At 41.5% G+C, this 17582-nt stretch overlaps 1 protein-coding gene across 3 annotated transcripts in view; it reads right to left on the bottom strand.

The window, feature by feature from the left end:
- Window positions 1–733: 733 nt before the first annotated feature.
- Window positions 734–17582, bottom strand: part of MOB2 (MOB kinase activator 2) — a 109130-nt gene continuing 92281 nt past the window's right edge. For all 3 annotated transcript variants that reach the window (XM_058863577.1, XM_058863568.1, XM_058863561.1), the window contains exons 2-5: window positions 10868–11028; window positions 9569–9662; window positions 3385–3509; window positions 734–2054 (exon numbers count right to left, since the gene is read on the bottom strand). In XM_058863577.1, the coding sequence (XP_058719560.1) occupies window positions 1744–2054; window positions 3385–3509; window positions 9569–9662; window positions 10868–11028 (691 nt within the window). In that variant the 3' untranslated portion in view covers window positions 734–1743. The remainder of the gene's footprint in view (window positions 2055–3384; window positions 3510–9568; window positions 9663–10867; window positions 11029–17582) is intronic.

The raw sequence follows: 17582 nt of genomic DNA, 5'->3' as shown, positions 1-17582 counted from the left end.
CTTTGTTCTTGCTTGTGCTTTTTCTTTCTTTCATCCTTTCTTGCTCATGCTTTCTTGTTTTTTTGTTTTTCTTTTTTGTGGTTAATGGGTTTTTTGTGTTTTTTTTTTTAATTTCACCCTTTGGTTGTGTTTTTCCTTTGCTTTTTTCTTTGCACTTGTTCTACCTTCCTCTTCTCTACTGCCTTTTACTACAGTTACAAACTTTATTGTGGAAAAGCTTCTCAGATTTATGCCAGGTCAGTTACTAATCATTCAGAGGCCTCAGGTAATGAGCAAAACCAGCAGCAAACAATTGTCTCTGCGCTTTGACAGAAGAACAAGTGCAAGCAAAATTTGGCATTTTCCAGAATGGAAACAATGACTGCAAGAATTCAGCGGAAACTTGAAGGAAAGGAAGGAGTATCACTGTCCAGTAGAATACTGATTTAATACTGTATCCAGAGATGCTGTGATACAGTATTTGCTTCAAGTTATTGAAGCATTGCAGAATAGATCTGTGCACTTACAGGAAACCTGCCCCTCTCCAAGTGGTGCTTATCTTTGTATTCCCTGGGGGGGGAGCAGTTCCTAGAAAAACAAGGAATTCATTATAAATATAAGATCACAGGGTGGAAAACAACCAGTTATTTATAAAGCTGGCAGCCAGCAGGGCCACAGCAGCAGCCAGTGGTGGAAGGGAGGCTGTAGGGGTGGAATCTGGCGACTTCTGACGCTGCACACACAAAAACAAAGCTTGTGGCTGATAGATTTGTTTTTATTATTATAGAACAGATGAACTAAAATAAGCCAACAATATAATTTTATGCCAACAGCCATCTTTCTAGCACAGGCGGTGACTGACTCAGTATACCCTTCTCCCCCCCTCCCCGGGCCTCTGTTCAAGGGAAAACAAATGGTGGTGACTTTTGCACATGGTTTTGGACTGCAGTGATGCTATTCCTGTTACCTGTGCAGGTGTGCCTGGGAAAAGAAGAGGCAGGGGAGCAGAGAAAAGAGTATATATGTTGTAGGAGCAATAAGCAGAAAGGTTTGTGGATCCTCTTGCACGTTCACACCCTGTGACTGAGTAGATGGGACAACTGGAAAATCTTGCCCACTTTCAACAGGTAGCAAGCCCCTAGTTGCTACTCTAGTCAAGCCAGGAGTTTCTTCCCATTCCAAGCTAACAAAGGGCAAGATGCACTCAGTGGGGGAGCTTTGGGTAGGGTAAGGGGCAGTCTATGTAAAACCAAACCAAAAAACCACCCCTACCCCCAAAAAAAACCTGCATTTTAAGCCACTTCAAAGTAAAAGTTACTTCTTATAATATAATAGATACTTTTTAAATGGCAGGACCAACATCCTAGAAAGACCAAAGGGCTTGCACTCAAGACCAAAGAAAGAAAAACAAAAAACCAACAAACCAAAGAAAAGAAAAAAAACCAAAAAAAACCAACCAAACAAACCAAGAGTGGCCCCACTCTCAAGCTTGGCTCTTCTCTAAAAACAGCACTCGTCATCCATCTGAACAGGTAAAAGGAGGAGTGGACAGAAAATAAAATAAAATTGGTGCAACTTCTTGCCGGCTGGCGCATTAACCCAAAGCTCCGTACAGCCCCGTACGACTGCGCGTCCTGCGTGGCAGCATCTCTGCGGTCAGCTTTCATTGCTGTATATGCCGGTATGTATATCTGAACATATACATACACATACACACAATAGATTATATTGTTTATAATGTTAGTTTGGGTCCAGGAGGAGGGCTCATCTCTCTTTCACGTGGTTCTGTGCTCCTGCGCTGTTGCTGCTCCCGTTGCCGCTCCCGTTACTGCTGCTCCCGCTGCTGCTGCAGAGGACCTCTGTGAGGTCATCCATGATGGTGGTCTCTTTAGGGTCCACGAGGTTGAATTCCCTGATGAATAGGATAAAGTGTGTGTAGAGTGTGTTCAAATGTCCGTGCAGCTCCAGTGCCAAAGTCTCCTTAAAGTGTGAGGAGTAGATATGGGCCAGCACATGGAACAGGTACTTGCAGATCTTCTTCACTAGGGACTCAAATGAGTTTGGGAATTCCTTGCCTGAAAGGAAGATGGAGAAACACCATGATAGCACCAGCTGCTCACTGTCAGCCCCACAGCAGCATCCGGGCAAGGGCAACCAGCCCAACTTACATAGCAAACAATCTGAGGGCCCTGTGTCATATTATCCTCTTTTGACAGGAATTTGGGGGACAAGGCTAAGGAGATATTAAACATTTTCATTTTAAATTGAATTTCATTTTAAGTTAAATTTTAAACCTTGAAAAACCAGCCAGCAAGTGTTGTTCTCTAAAGCCACAAACTTTTTTGTTAATGGCTGTAAAAATAAGAGGTTCTTCTGTGTCATTACCTAGTTTTGTCCAGGAGTGAGTTTCCCCCCAGAACACCAATTCAGAGATCCTGAAGTGGAAGGAAGCCAAGGTACATGGGCCTTGATGGTGTGTGGCAGTTTGTACATAACTTTATAGAATGTGTTCCCCCATTTCATTGTTGAAATTCTATCAAGGGAGAAAAAAACTGCCTCCTTCCAGATCAAGCTACTTGTAAGCAAAGGCTGCTAGCCTAATGTTTTTTATACTGTAATGTCCTATACTGTCATGTCCTAGTTTCCCAATTACCTGTTCAAATGGCTCATGAATCCAGCTGCTTTTAGTCCTGATTGAGCCCACCTACAATAGCTTCAAGTTTCTATTTTCTTTCACTTAACCAAAGGCATTGTATACAAACCATGTAGCAATCTTGTTAGGATACAAATTTGAGTTAAAATTACTTTGCTGTTGCTTTTCAGCTCCTAAAAATCACATTCTTATTTAATCTTTGTATGGGAGACTGTAAACACAGAGACAATGCAGAGCCTTGGGCAAAGAAAGCAAGCCACATTGCTGCAATCCAATTTATTACCCACATTTCTTAATGCATTGAGGCTCTAATGGAAATAGTAAAGCCACACAAAGGTTGAAGTTTGCTATCAGCAGACTGTACAGCAGACTGCATTGAACACACAAATGCTGACTGTTTTCAGAATTTTATCCTCTATAAACCCAGACTAGATCATCTCAAAATGCTGAAGACAAAGGGGTACTGATGATGAGATACAGTAGGCCAAGGGGTCAGGTTTGTGAGACTTTCACCCCAGTTCATACACCAAGAGGGCAAGTTTGTTTTATCAACAGAACTTAGAATCTTCCTTAAGAAAAACAAACGACCAAAACTACAAAAGAAACATGCAAAGAAAGAAAACTATATATAAAAAAAAACAAACTAAAACCCATCAAACAAAAATAAGAAAGCTGTCTGGTATTCATACACTTGAATGCCAACTTTCACTTGACTGATGGCACCCCCAAAGAGCCCCAGGAAGTGGCCATACCGTATTTTGTTGGAAAGACGTCCTCATCTGTCACTAGTTTCTGCACTGAACTCATGACGAAGTCAACGTACTGAGGAGCAGTGCACTTGATCTTCTTTCCCCGCTCATCATACCAGTAGTACTGTCTGTGGAGAGAAGGGACAGTGTCACCATCACTCTGCCTCCTCAGCTACTACTCCAAGAGCCTGTGTCCAAATAATAGAAAACAACAGCTGCTACAGAAGAGATTCACTTCTTTCTGCATCCAAGAACTTGAACTTATGTTTGGCTGATTTTGTCTCTCCCTACCAGTCTAGGCCGGAGTGCAGGTTGCAGTGCCAAGCTCAGAAAGCCTTGCTGATAAGACTCCAAAGGAAACTGATGAACTTCTGATGTTTAACATCAGAGTATAAATTAGTTCTGTAGTGCAATACTGTGAAACAGTCAGACGGTGGCTCCAGAACACCGCCTTTTTCCGCCTGGGATTCTCCTGCACTGGCAGTGATTTCAGGCGTTCCAAATCCTGTTCCAGAATGCAACCCGGGGGAAGTTTTCAGGCCCCTTTTGCACATCCATACCAGTGTGTGTCTGAACTCTGCTCCTTATGTTACAGTTACAGACTCCCCCAAACACCTGAATTTACATGTGATACTGCCACCAGTGAATATTCCTGTTGGATCTTAACAGGAGATACTAGCCCTTCAAAAGCAACCACAATTCAATCAGTTAACCATAATAATTTTGATTAACCTCAGCCATCCCTCAGCTGACAGACAATCTGAGGGCTATAAAACAACTAAATGTTTGTTCCTCTTTAAAAAAAGGTCATGGTTAATTAAAGCATCTCTAACTGCTACCAAGAGTAGCTATCCACTGGATTAGGCACACAGTAAGAAATGTTTTACAGATAAAGAATTCAGGAAAACACTTTTAAAGTTTTTTTTCCTATGTCACATTAGACAAGCCTTGAGTTCCAGTTTATGAATTTTTCTTCAAAAAGTCTAAGCTCAAGGCACAGTCCTGTATCATCAGGGCTGATAAGAAATCCATGGCATCGATCCTCCCCAATGACACTATTCATGCCCCAAGCCATACGAAAACAAGAGGAAGCTGCAGAAATAAGCAGAGTAGTTCAAGTTAGGAGAGAAAAGACAACTACAAACTAGTTCTGCAAACATTAAGGTTTTAGAATTTTTCTTTCATCTCCTTTTCACTATGTAGTACTTGGTCACTCTGTTGTTTACTAGAGAGACAAGGATTGACTGCAAAATTGCACAAAAAAGTGAGTAGGTGGAAACAGCAGGAGTCAAAAGTTCTTTGTAGAGCTATGTCAGGCATCACACCCAGCACTTGGGCCCTTAGGCAGAGAGTGTGCTCTTCACCACTGCTCACTTCCTTTGTACAACCCACCTCTAAGGAATTACACAATGTAGTGCACCAACACCACTTCGTTTGTCTGCTCCTGCAATGAGAGGCAGTCCCAGGCAATTCAGCTTTATTTTGGGTCTTAAGACAATGCTTGTCACCAAGAGCAGAGGCAGGCTGCACTGTTCTACCCCAGCAGCTCTCTCGTGCTGCAGGAATACTCAACTGCAAGAAAGCACAGTTTAGAGTTGCCCTCAGGTGCAAAACTGAGTGCTGATAATTGGATTTCAGTCCAAAGAAACAATCTGGCAACTGTACAAGTTCACTTATATTCTTGTGTAAGTGAATAAATCTGCTCTAGCATCCCACTGCCTATCCTTTCTGCCTTTCCTTGAAAATTAGGAAATTAATTATGCAAAACAGGAATTAAACAGAAGAATCATTAAAAGTAAGGGGATAACTACAAGACTGTCCTGCTGATTCGAGTAATGTGCTTTTCTCATGTGTCAGGTGCTGTTGAACAGATTTCACAGCTCTCAGGGGAAGAGGAGCCCCTGACTTGCCGTGAACATCTCGCACCTGGTACATGGCTTCCACCCACGCTGGAGTTATCTCCACCAACAGGATAGGAGCAGTCTGGGGCCATGGAAGGGCTCACTTGGGCACAGAAGCCTAACTGCATTCCACCACTGGCACTGTTACAGCACAGTCCCATATTAGGGAATGGATGGGAAGCAGAAAGGACAAGAGGATGAGACTTAAGGGCACTTTTCAGAAAGTTGCAGATTTAAATCTCTCCACTATGGAGAGTATGAGGAATCTGCAGCTCCATTCTAAATCCCAGGGAGAAACGACTATGGATTTACCAGAGAAGAACCTGTGATGCAAGTAAGAAAGCATAACACATGTGAAATCACAAATGAAATTACAATGCTGCATCTTAATATATGTATGTACTTTATCCCTTTTCCTCTAAAACATTCTGGGGTGGTGTTGATAACATAGAAGCCAAGGCAGAAGTTACACCAATATATAGAAAAAAAGCTTCTGGAAGGAGGGAAAAGCATATCCTGTAGAAATTGTTTTGCCTGGAAAGGAAGGAGAGACAGTCACAGTCCTGGTAAAAATATATTAAAAAAAAAAGACAACATGAAGAAAGCAGAATAGAAAACCAGAAGCAGGAATATAGTGCTTATGAGCAGCTGGAACAGCTTTGATGGTTTCACAGGGGCTAAGCAATGTTTGGACGGCAGAGAAGAGAAAGGAGGCATCACATAAAATCATATAGCTGGGGGAACTTAAAATGTAAGAAAATGTGAAACTTATAATTCTGAATTAAGCACTCTAGGAGGAAATCCCCTCCCTATGCAGAGACACTAAGGGCAAGGTAAACAAGAAAGGAGATGAAGATTAGAAAAAAGTGAGTGATAAGCGTTATCAAGGAAGGGATTCCACTGGACCAAACATTTTGAAAGGTGGGCTTCCTAAAAGTTTGCATCCATCCTTGATTTCCACCTCTGGAGTTTTGTAGACTCATCCTTTTATGTACAGCACTTACATAGGCTCTTTTTTCATACACTCACTGAAGCACTTTGAAGAGTTTTACCTAAATGTTAGCTAGAAAACCAGTTTATAGCTCAAGGTGCTTTAAAGCTGGTTTAAATAATAATAAGCTATAAAGCATACTAAATTTTAATAGCAAATATTGTGTTGAAATATAGTACCTGCTTTACAACAAGTGATAAACATATTAATGAGCAAAATTAAGTAATTCCCGAAGTTATATTCATTCACCCTTGTTAAAGTTTGAGGATAACTGGCCATTATGGTATTTCTCTTGGCATTATCCCACCTTGACAGCAAATGCTTCCATCTGTTCTACAGTGGGACTAAGTTTTGGTCAGATGTCTCCTAGTGACCGTAAGCAGAAATTCTCCTTGCTCTGTGCAGATGGCTGTGCTATCTCACGGATCTGACAGAGGGCTGAAAGCTGCATCTGTCTGCAGTTTGTCAGTTGGCTGCAGCTTCTCTCAGATGTTAAAACCTTACCTCAAATATTTAACTGCAACCAGTGCTTACTGTGACAGCAAATACTTTACATTTAGGACTGGGTACTTGCAGTGCAATTTGAATGTCAAGTAACTTTGACAAGCAACCAGTTCTCAATAGTTACTTCAACATCTCAACCATAAATAAAAAAAGCCTTTCTTAGGCATGACCAGAATGGTGTAATCCAAAATATATCATAGAGATCTCAGCAGGAAAAATACAAAAGTGGAACAGAATGCAGACTTTCATATGCAACTACCCAAGAAATCAACATGGGAAAAAATGGCAAACTGCACCTTAATTCCAAGGTACTGTAATTCCATGGCAATCTTATGTAGCCAGATGCTATTTTATTCCAAAGGACAGCAACAAACAGATCATGGCCACAGAAGGCTAAGCCTGGAGTGTCCATCAGGTTAATCAGCAACTGACACAAGTGTTCAGGAGTCTCTCTTTACACACACTGGAGACAGGTCCAAGGCACAATGAGCCACAGCAGCTGGTTGGCTCTCCAACACAACAAGCACATACATCCTTAGCTTACCAGAGCCAGGAAGGGCAGAACAAAAAGATCAGGATTTGGAGAATACAATTATGAAGGGGGCCTACATAGCTGAACTATGCTGAGGTGTGTAGGCAGCTGATCTCACCTTGGTGGCTTTTTCACCAAAAAACAAGCAGCCTCCAGCTTGCAAACATGAATCAGGCACCTTCCCCCAAGTACAGGAAGGTTGTTATTGAGGTTGTTATGATTTAGCTATGCGCAAACCGTTTCAAGTGCTTCACCCAAGTGTAGACATGCTTCCTGTTATTCCCAAACAGCACAATTTTTCAGTTTTCCAAAACAAAGGATAGGAACATTCTGCTATCAGTCCCTACCACTTAAAAATACAGGCTACAGCTGCAGTTGCCTACAGGCACTTCCTCTCTTTATTCTGCAGTGCAAGGTGCTTACAGAGAGCTCTTGTTTAAGGATCACTAGAGCAGAATGGACCGAAACTAACAGCAGGTTTCCCATTAACACCTCCTTTCAGCCACTATTTCCCACCAGCCAAGTGGATAAACAGTTAAACTCGGTGCTTGGGACAGCCGGTGCTGCATCAGGAATTTAAACATGAGTAAGCCTGGGAATGAGAATCAACAAAATACTCATCTTACTGCTCACCATTTCTTATTTAGAGACATGCTGTCTCCTTTTGATAAAATCTGGGTCCAGCAGAGATTTATTACTTTCTCTTCCAGCTTGATTTCAAAGTCTCTAGCACAGTCTTTAACTGACAGTTAAAGTTATTCCAACTTTTACATGCAAAAATACCCTCCATACACTTTGCATGCTTCTGAGTGCTCTCAAAGAAAGCCCCTGATATTAATTTCAAGTGTACAAGATAGCCCAGTGCATTAAGCAAGGCTTTCCTTCTAAGAATTATGTAATGACTGTCAGAGATACAACATAGAGCTATGGTTCTGTTGCATATTCTCTGGGATGTTGTTTGATGTACTACGACATTAACTGCCCAGTTGTCTCTTTTAAAATCCATCTCAAGTAAATTAATCCCAGAAAATGCAAGAGGAGGGAAGAAAAGGACTATCAACACATGTTGGAGGGAAAAAAACCCTAAACACAACAGACTTACATGAGCAAGTTTTGATTGGATCTCATATTCCATCACGTTGGACTGTGCTCATCAGCAGCAGAAGTTTATCGTAACTTTTTCTTATATTCACACTGTACAGTAACACTACAAAGCTTTCTTTCAGAACTGACTGCTAGTCAATGTTAAAGTCTACTAAGTTCTAGAGGCGAAGAAACACCAAACCAAAAAGTTTTCCTTACTCTCGCAAAGCTGCCACTTATGTCCTCTGTGCCCAGGGGCTCAGGCAGAGAGGCTGTGGCTCACATCAGGCTGGAGGTTATCCACCAGCAGCCTGGAGCTGTGTCAGCATTCTGGCTCTCAGAAGCACCCTCTGAGGTTTTCACAACTCGCTTCTCCTGCCCTGCCTTCTCTGGAACCCTAGCACTGTAACCAGTATGGACAGTCCTGCCCTGCCCTAGCTGAAGAGCACACTCCCTGCAGGTATTTCCATGAGCAGCTGCACTGCAGGCTCAGGACTCAGCTCTTCGTGGCAGGGGCACAACAAAGGACATGGGGACCTGTGGCCCAGCCAGGGGACACTCAGAGACATAGCAGGACCTGACAACCCCAAGACTCACTCAGGCTTTTTCAACTGTGAGAGTATAAAAGCCCAGGTTTCCTTTGTTTGGGGCCCCTCCTTGGAGGCACCACATTGGGCTGTTATGAGGTTATTTAGTTACTGTACCAAGTTTAAGGATCTGGATATCCGAGACTCTGCTATGGAAAATGTGGGTCGAGGCAGTAAGAAAAGTTGGTCTGAGTGAGCTGGGATGTGTAGCTGTGAAGGGGCCTTGGTCCCACAGCTCACAACTGACTGCCAGAGTGGCTCCTGGATGGTCGGACAGGAAAGTTTCTGTAACACCCTCCTCTCCCTCTCCCCCAAGCACACACATGGTTCCTCTGCCTCTCTGATCTGACCTTACAAAACCAGCTCAGAGCACTCAGAGCTTCTCATCCTTCTAGTCCTGCACAAAAACAGATGTCCACCACACCACCTTGCTGAAGGGAGAGAAGAGGATGCACAGCTGACACGTTCTCAGCAAGCAGAGACCCGCTGTAAAACACTTGCCCGATGCCATCCAACACCAATATCCTCCCCCAGGCAACTCTGAAGACATGAAACCTTGCACATGTAATAAATGAAACTACTGACTTACGTATTGCACACTGCCATGGTCTGACATGACTCTCCTGTACAGAATTCTGAGATTGTACTATATTGTAAGTTGATGTGATGAAAGAAAGTTGTTGCTGAAAAATAAACAAAGGAAAAAAATTCAGAAGTAAAATATTTTCAAACACTGGTTATCCTCCAGACAATTATTTAAATACAGCAAATGAAGCGACCTCAGTCTTGAGCTTGCATACAAATTTAAACATGATTTAGCTAAATGAGCCTAATGATGTACTGCAAAATAAAGAGGTACACAGAATGAAAGCTCTTGTTTTGATTTAAGATGAAAGCACCATGATGCATTAGCTCTTATTACTCACAAAGCAGCAAGACTGGAAAGTGTCTCCATCATCAGCCTCACCTTTACAGTAGAATACTCTATAAGCTGAAGGCAAACAATTTGCTATGTTCTTTTGAAGTCAGACTTAAAATCTACAGTGGCTGGAAAACAGCACTGTTAGTTTTCACAACATATCTCCTTGTAAAAACAACCAGCATGAAACCTGGTACACTTCTACTTTTTAAAAATCTCCTGAGATAATTTAACTTCTTAATACTTCTCATGGGGCACCTCACTGTTTCTTAATGAGTCTCTATAAACTTTCCTAGTATGTGGTTTAAAGTAGTTTCTTGCTACTACCACACACTGTTGAAAATATACACAAGGCTAGGCCATAGCTGCAGGTGAAGACTGGCAAGAGTAGCCCAGGAAAGTACAGCAAATCAGGGCTGAAGTGCACAGGTACAGCATTCAGTCACAGTAGCTGGTCAGATCTCTGAATTTCAGCCTGTCTACTGTTTAAATCCACAGTAATTCCACCAAAATTTGCAAGGATTGAGGAGGAAAAAATCTGACCAAAAGACTTCACAACTTCTGGCTTTAGGGTTAAGTTGATTTACATAAAGTCTTTAGAAACTGTATTTTTAAAATGCTTCTGGAAGGTCAACAGCTGGAGTCAGAAACATCCAGAACCAGCCAGTTTAGCAAGCAGTCAACAGGAATCTTGATGGTTCTCCAAAGAGCATCCAAAACTGCAGTGCCCTCAGTGTCACAGGGAGGGAGCTGGAAGGAGGAAATGCACCAAGGCTTTCATGCTGCTGAGCACAGCTGGGCTGTGCATGAGACAGTTTAATTACCACTCAAGGTATAATGACATGCATTACACAGTAAGCATAAATAGTACTGAGTGTTTCTCTAAGCACTGAAAACAGCAAAAAGAGTGAATGAATGGCCTCTTGAGGATGGACAGCAAGCTCAAAGCTGCATGAACACAATACTCACTGTTGCTGGCAAGCCACTCGTTGAGGTCTATTTCCCGTGGTAACATCACTAGTTCCTTAAATTCGAAGTCGGTAATTCTGGATTTTGTGTATTCTGGCTCTAGGTAAAGTTTCTTCTCTTCTGGTGCTGGCTTTTTACCATTTGGCTTTCCCTTGGACTTCCTGCAAAAGATTAAAAAAGAGAGAAGTCGGGTTAGCTCTACTGTTGAACAGCTACAGAAAACTGAAAGCAGCTAGTTCATCCAAATCCTTGTATTATTTGCCTTTACACTGCTCCTCCTGCATTCTCTTCTCCATAGCTTCATTTTGCTGCTCCATCTCCCCTGCCCTTTGGCTAGATGAGACTGCAAACTCCTGGGAGAGCACTGGTCTCTCCTCAGGCCTGTGAAGAGTGGTGACAGCAGGACAGCTCTGTGCCTGAAGGAGCCCATGTGAGGACCAACAACCTGTTGTGTCACACAGTTCCTGGTCACCTGCAGAACAGCAGTCTGAGAAACAGAAAATCCGGCTGTTGCAAGAAGATAGCTGGAAAAGCTGGTGCTGCTCGTTCAAAGCCTACAGCATTCCTTGCTCTCCAAGCCCTATCAGAAGCCTTCTTGAGTGAACATATGTGACTCCAGCTAAAAGCAGTGTTAACCACAAAAACACCTGTTTTCTCAGTTCTAGGGATACCTGGGACAGAAAGATCTGAATTCATGCTTTTCTGAAAACCCTTGGAAATGCAATGCATTATGAAATAATCTTCCATTTGGATTTATAAAAGCACAGAAACCACATTCTATAAAAGACATTTATCTCCATGGCATATTGTGACTTTTCATCTCACATCTGTAAAGTGTTTGCTGTAATGACTAGAGTTTTCCTCTCACTTATTTTTAAATAGACTCCCAACCCAACCCTGGACCAGAGATTCAGTCGAACTTCAGAGGAAGGACAGTGGGTCAAGCACTTTGATCTTTTAGACTATGTGATCCAAACATCCATGTGTTCCTACAGTTAAAAAATCCTCCTAAGCAAAGATAGAAGATGTACTTAATGGTGAGGCACAATCATAGGACAATACTTGCTGTCCATTATAATGTAAAAGCAAGGAAGAGATGCAAGTTCTTTTTTAATGTCAGGCTGTCTTCGTTAAAGTGATTTTTAAGGACCTGTAAAGCCAAGACAAGCCCACCTTTGCAGACGACTGCATTAAGTTTGCTATCAAAACTCATTAAGATCTCATCCAAAGGAAACAGACCTCACATTTTGGCTCTTAACACAAATAATCTTCCAACTGTGTTCCTGTCTGAGATACACACAGGCTTAATTTTTGCTGTGAGGATGTGATATACATCTTTCCTGGAATAGGGCTTGAAGTCTCAGTGCTCTTCTTAAAGAAAATACGATCACTCAGTTTTCTCTCTTCATGGGCTCTTTACTGATCTGTTTATTAAACCCATCTTCAGAAAGACTCATCATCCACATAATCCCTACCAGAGCAAGGATAGACTGAGATGCACCTTAGGCAGGAAAGCAGCACTCAAACTCGTGCAGAAAGCACTGCAGGTGTCTGGCAGGGAACAGATGGTCAGACCTTCTTTCCTATCTTAATGAGAAAGGTAGGCTTCATGGCTTAAAAGGGGATACCTCTGACATATTTTAAATGATACAACACAGAACATCTCTCTAAAGAATATAAATACAGAATGAAAATAAACTAAAGGCAGTATTTGTGAGGATGAATTCAGCACAAGAGCTGTACTCCTGCCCATTTCCTGCCAAGTCTTTTTTCCACAGCAGTGCATTCCAATCCAAATGGAGCCTGCAGGATTTGTCCCTTACGTTTATTTAATGAAGTGAACTGGACTAATTCTCATAGCTGCTCCACAAAGGGATGCTTTAGGACATGAGAATTCAGTTGTTCCTCAGTGCAAGGCTCTTAATAGAGGGGTTACTCTGTTAGATAACAGCTCCTGGTCAGACTATTCCTGTCTTCAAACCCTTGCATTTGCCACATTTAGTGGTTTCTGGGTTTAGTTTGGCTGGGGGGAGGAGACCAGGATTCTGGCATTCAAGGATAAGTTGATTTTTTAAGGAAAATTATAGTTCTAGTAACAGTCATGTAGAAAATACCTTCAGATTCAGAGACTGGTTTGACAAACCGCATTAACCACACTCGATGAAAAAAAAGTTATCAGTGAGAAGTAGTTTGGATAGAAGTTTCTGTCTTTGCTGTAGTTCAGGATAATTAAACCGAGGGCCCCAGGTTAGGGCTGTGCCACACCAGCTAAAAGCATTCTGTTAAGGAGGAGGAGGGAAGAGAGAGACAAAGAGGTCAAAGACAGTCTGTCAGGCGGCTGTGGAGGAAAACCACAGAAGGAAGCAAGACACACTGGACTGAGGCAAGCCTTCCATCACATGGGAATGGGTGGAGTGTACCTCATCCTCACTTCAGCATCTCTTCCCCATTTCAAGAGAATAAACAAAAATTCAACACTAAATATACTTCATGAGTTTGCCACTGTAAACAACACTACATTTTCCTTTTGCAAAATCCAAAGCCTCTCATTTTCACACAAACGCCAATTCTCTGTTAGATCAGAACATGCAACCACTTTGAGTCTTTTAAATAGATTTTGTAAGCCTTTCCACAACTGCCTTGTGCTGGAACTGGAGCACTTCAAACAAAAGCTTCTATGCTCAGCCCCTTTCTAAGGCTTTGGCTTAGTTTAAAAAGAACCTCTTGGGTATCATCGCAGAACCTGCAAAATGCCCAGAATCACTGCTATTAGAGGATTTATTCACACCACTGAAACCTGAATGTCAAATTGCCATGTGCAGCACAAACATCTTGTTAACCTTTTGCAGCTTCTGAGACTACAGCAAGATCACAAAAATTGTTTACACCAGCATTTCCATGACCTGCAGCTGGAACATTACATGGCCCCAGTACTGTAAGTACAAACTCAAATAAAAAAAAAAAAGAAAAAAAAAAGAAAAAAAAGAAATCCCGCCTTAAAAAAATGTAATTTTGAACTGGGCCATGTAACCCTCTCCAATTAGGCAGAACTTAGGTTCTATTACCTTACTCCAATTAATTGAGTCATGATCAGTCTAGGCTGTACAACTGTGGCTTTAGTTTGGGAACTATCAATACCAGCCCCTAGTGTAAAGTATCTTCTTCTTAAACTTACAAAGCTGGAGCATACAGCAGTATGAAAAAACCCCCTGTTTTAGAAACACAATTACATATGATTAAGAATCAACCAAGAATACTTCCATATTCCAGATAAACCAAAGCTTATTCATTCACAATCACCAGGATTACTAAATAGTGCAAAGTTTAGGAATAAGCGTCCTTCCCTCTGCTCACCCCTACGTCCAAGTTCAGAGCTGTTTCAAAAACCTGTTAAGAAAACACCAGCTGGACTCAACTCCAAAGGCACAAAGTGAAATCCATTACCTCCTTTTTGTGAGCTCTTCTCATTCAAGATGCGTTCCTTTATTTTTCATTTTATGTTTAAAGTACACAAATACAAAAAAAAGTCAAGAACAGTAGAGTTCTACTGTTCTATTCAGGAAACACCAAAATTCATCGCCTGTATATGACTGTTTATTGGAAAACATAACTGTCATCTAAGACCACAGAAAGAGCAGAATTTTCAAAACACAGCTATAGGCACCTCAAGTCCTGATCCAAGTTTACGAGTCTTTCTTCAGAAACCAGAGAATTCTGCTAAATTTGTTTTAACATGTCCATGCCACGCCAACTATCACCCAAGCAGCTGCAGAAGTAGCTGTTATGCAGCAGTTTGGTGGTCTGTCCACAGCTGAGACTACTCCTGTCTATCAGTACTTAAATGCTAATTAAGGAAAGAAACATCTTCAGGGAATTCAAGGAGACAGCACTCCATAGTTTTTACCAAGAGGCAAACTAGAGTACAAACTAACTCCTCAGACAATTCCCAGGCTAGGTCTGCCTCTGGTTTTAGGCACTCAGTTGAATGTGATGCCACAGGACAAGAAACACCGAAAAATAAATTTCAGAGAGGGAAAAGTGATGGGGAATGGCAGAAGAGTGATCACTTTCCTGAAGTCTTAGAAGAAGGTTCAGAAAATTGGTGCCAGGCAAAGACTGTACAACACTAATGGTTCTAGCAGGGCTGCCACACCCAGCCTTGTGTCCAGCTAGAAAACACATCAGCTGCAAGTCTGCCTGGATTTCACAGGAGAAAGAGATGTTTAAGACACTCCACCAAATGACAGCCCACTGCTGATTTTTTCCCCAGTCTGCTTTGTTAAGATTGAATAAAATTGCCAGTTTTCAAACATGCTTTCTTATCCCATGTCAGTTAATAAGGCTCCTCCTCTAATCTTTCTCATTTAATTCTTGATCAGCTGCTCAGTAGTTTCATGGCTTAAAAAACTCTGTACTTCAAAGTATCTTCAAAGCACCATCAAGGTTTAGTTTTTTCCATTTTGAGGAAGTGTTGTTCCCATTTCATTTACAGCAGAAACTGGCTGTAAGGTTCGAAGTTGATTCATGGTACAAATGCTAAAGATGTGCTTCAGTGTAAACCAACATGGCTTGTTTGGAAAGAAGCACACATGAAGCAATCTGATTTAGCTGAAGAAGGACCAGAGACTCAAATGTCTCCACATCCCAATGTGGATGTGCTTCATAACCTGATGCAGTTCATTCACATCACTTCGGAATTGTACCAGGCATCTATGGCTCTGGTCATGCACATTTTTTATTCCCAGGTTGATCACACAGAGGGAAGACTAATGATTTATTGAATGACAAACTTCCCTAAACTGACCATGCTATTTTAGATGACTTCTACCAGTTCAGGATTCCTCTTTTTTCCAGAGGAAATCAGCACAGCTATAATAATTTATTGCTGCCTCCAGCAAGCTGTGTAGTTTCTTACCTTGCATCTGAAACTGAAATCTCTTCAAGGACAACTGATGATACTTTGATCCCCCTCTCCCATCCTCCACACCAAACCAACTGTCCTTGGGATGAATGGCTGTTTACTTTTTCTTTTGGAAGTACATGACATCAGTGGGTTCTCTCATTTTAGTCTGGCATGTTAAAATGGAAATAAGAGAAACTTTAGAAAGTTAGTTATTTAAAATCCTATAGTGGTGATGACCAGAGCTGCAGGCAAAACTCCCATCACTATGTACCCTCTGGATCATGCACTAGTTTCAGGTTCCAACCGAGTCTCAAACACCCCAATTTCCATTGGAATATTTACAGAACAGGTCTGACAGGCCTGGCATGGCAAATCCACCTCTGTTTGCAAGCTTCAAAACTCACAAACCATCTCAAGTCTGTGAGGATGAAAATCACCATGGACCATGAACCTTACAGGACAAAGACACATATTTTGTGATTAATGTGGTGGGGTTTTGTGGGCTTTTTTTAGCAACTGACCCTATTCCTTACATAAGGTGAACTGCTATAATCCTAGCAATCCCCACAAATTCAGAAGAGAGCAAGTCTCAACTGTTGCCAATCCAGCTCTGACATATTCCATTAGTGTTGGTGAGACTAGAATCCTGCAGTCCACAGCAATGCACGCCAAAAAAAAGAAAAAAATTGTTTTAAGGAACATCAAAACCAAAGATGCCCACAGAAATATAACCGAATTATATTAAAAACAACAATCAAGGATTTGGGGGTTATTTTCAAGTAACCTGGCTTGCACTTTACAATCTGTACAGTTGACAGTCTGGAGAAGTTTGCAGTTTAAATGGTGCACTCCCAACTAGAATTTTTACAGAGATTACTGTCTGCAACAGCAACACCATATTCCAAGTACACCTCTACACATTGAACTAGCTGATATCTCAAACCATCTGGGCCTTCAATTTTTTATCCTGTATTTTTTTCTTTTTGAAGTGTTGTGTTTTAAAACATGCACCACTATATGAAGTGTTATAAAGTGAAGTACTCCTACCAAAACCTACTTTTTTGGCAGTCTAAGGATGGGGGTTTAGCTTCTTGTAAGACAAAATTAGAGATGCAGTTAGACAACATTTTAGCATTTGTCCTTCAGGCCAAACTTCACGAACACTGTTTTTATTCTTCCAGTGAATAAGGGTTTAGAATTCAAAATGAAAGTTATACTCGATGTTTGCATTTTAGCTTCTCTCCCCTTCATGAGTGGAACAGAAGAGAGAGTGAAACACATTAAGGCAAAAAAATTCCAATATTCAAGGTCTCTCCCTCTTATGTACTCCCTTTGTAGAAAGGAAAAACACTGATTCCAGCCACGCACAGAAGGCTACAGCTTTGTAAGGCAAACCAGGTCAGCTGCTCACAGACATACTTTTTACCTTGATAGGTTTTTTATGTGGCCCTTTACGGGAAAGAAATTATCAGTTAATTTCTGGTTACAAACATTCTGCGTAAGCATGGGAGTCCTGAACCCATTCATAGCAGGAAGGAAACAGTTTTATGAGCTAAAATTTATGAGTCCAAGTGACAAGAACAATGAAGAAGCAGGTTACGCCACTTCTTACAGGTCAGGAACAAACCCTTGAATGCTGTCCAGTTTCCTACCCATCAGCCCACTGCCTTTTCTCCTCAATTAAGAGCAAAACCTGGAAACTTAGAAGGGCTATGGAGCTTAAATCTCTTCTTGGTAATTCAGTGTCTTTGTTTACTTGTAGAACATGCACAAAAAGGGGAATAACAGCTTCCTTCAAACATCAGTTGAGCT

The sequence above is a fragment of the Poecile atricapillus genome, chromosome 1 (assembly GCF_030490865.1).
Source record: "Poecile atricapillus isolate bPoeAtr1 chromosome 1, bPoeAtr1.hap1, whole genome shotgun sequence".
NCBI lineage: Eukaryota > Metazoa > Chordata > Aves > Passeriformes > Paridae > Poecile > Poecile atricapillus.
This window is presented reverse-complemented; position numbering and strand designations above follow the sequence as displayed.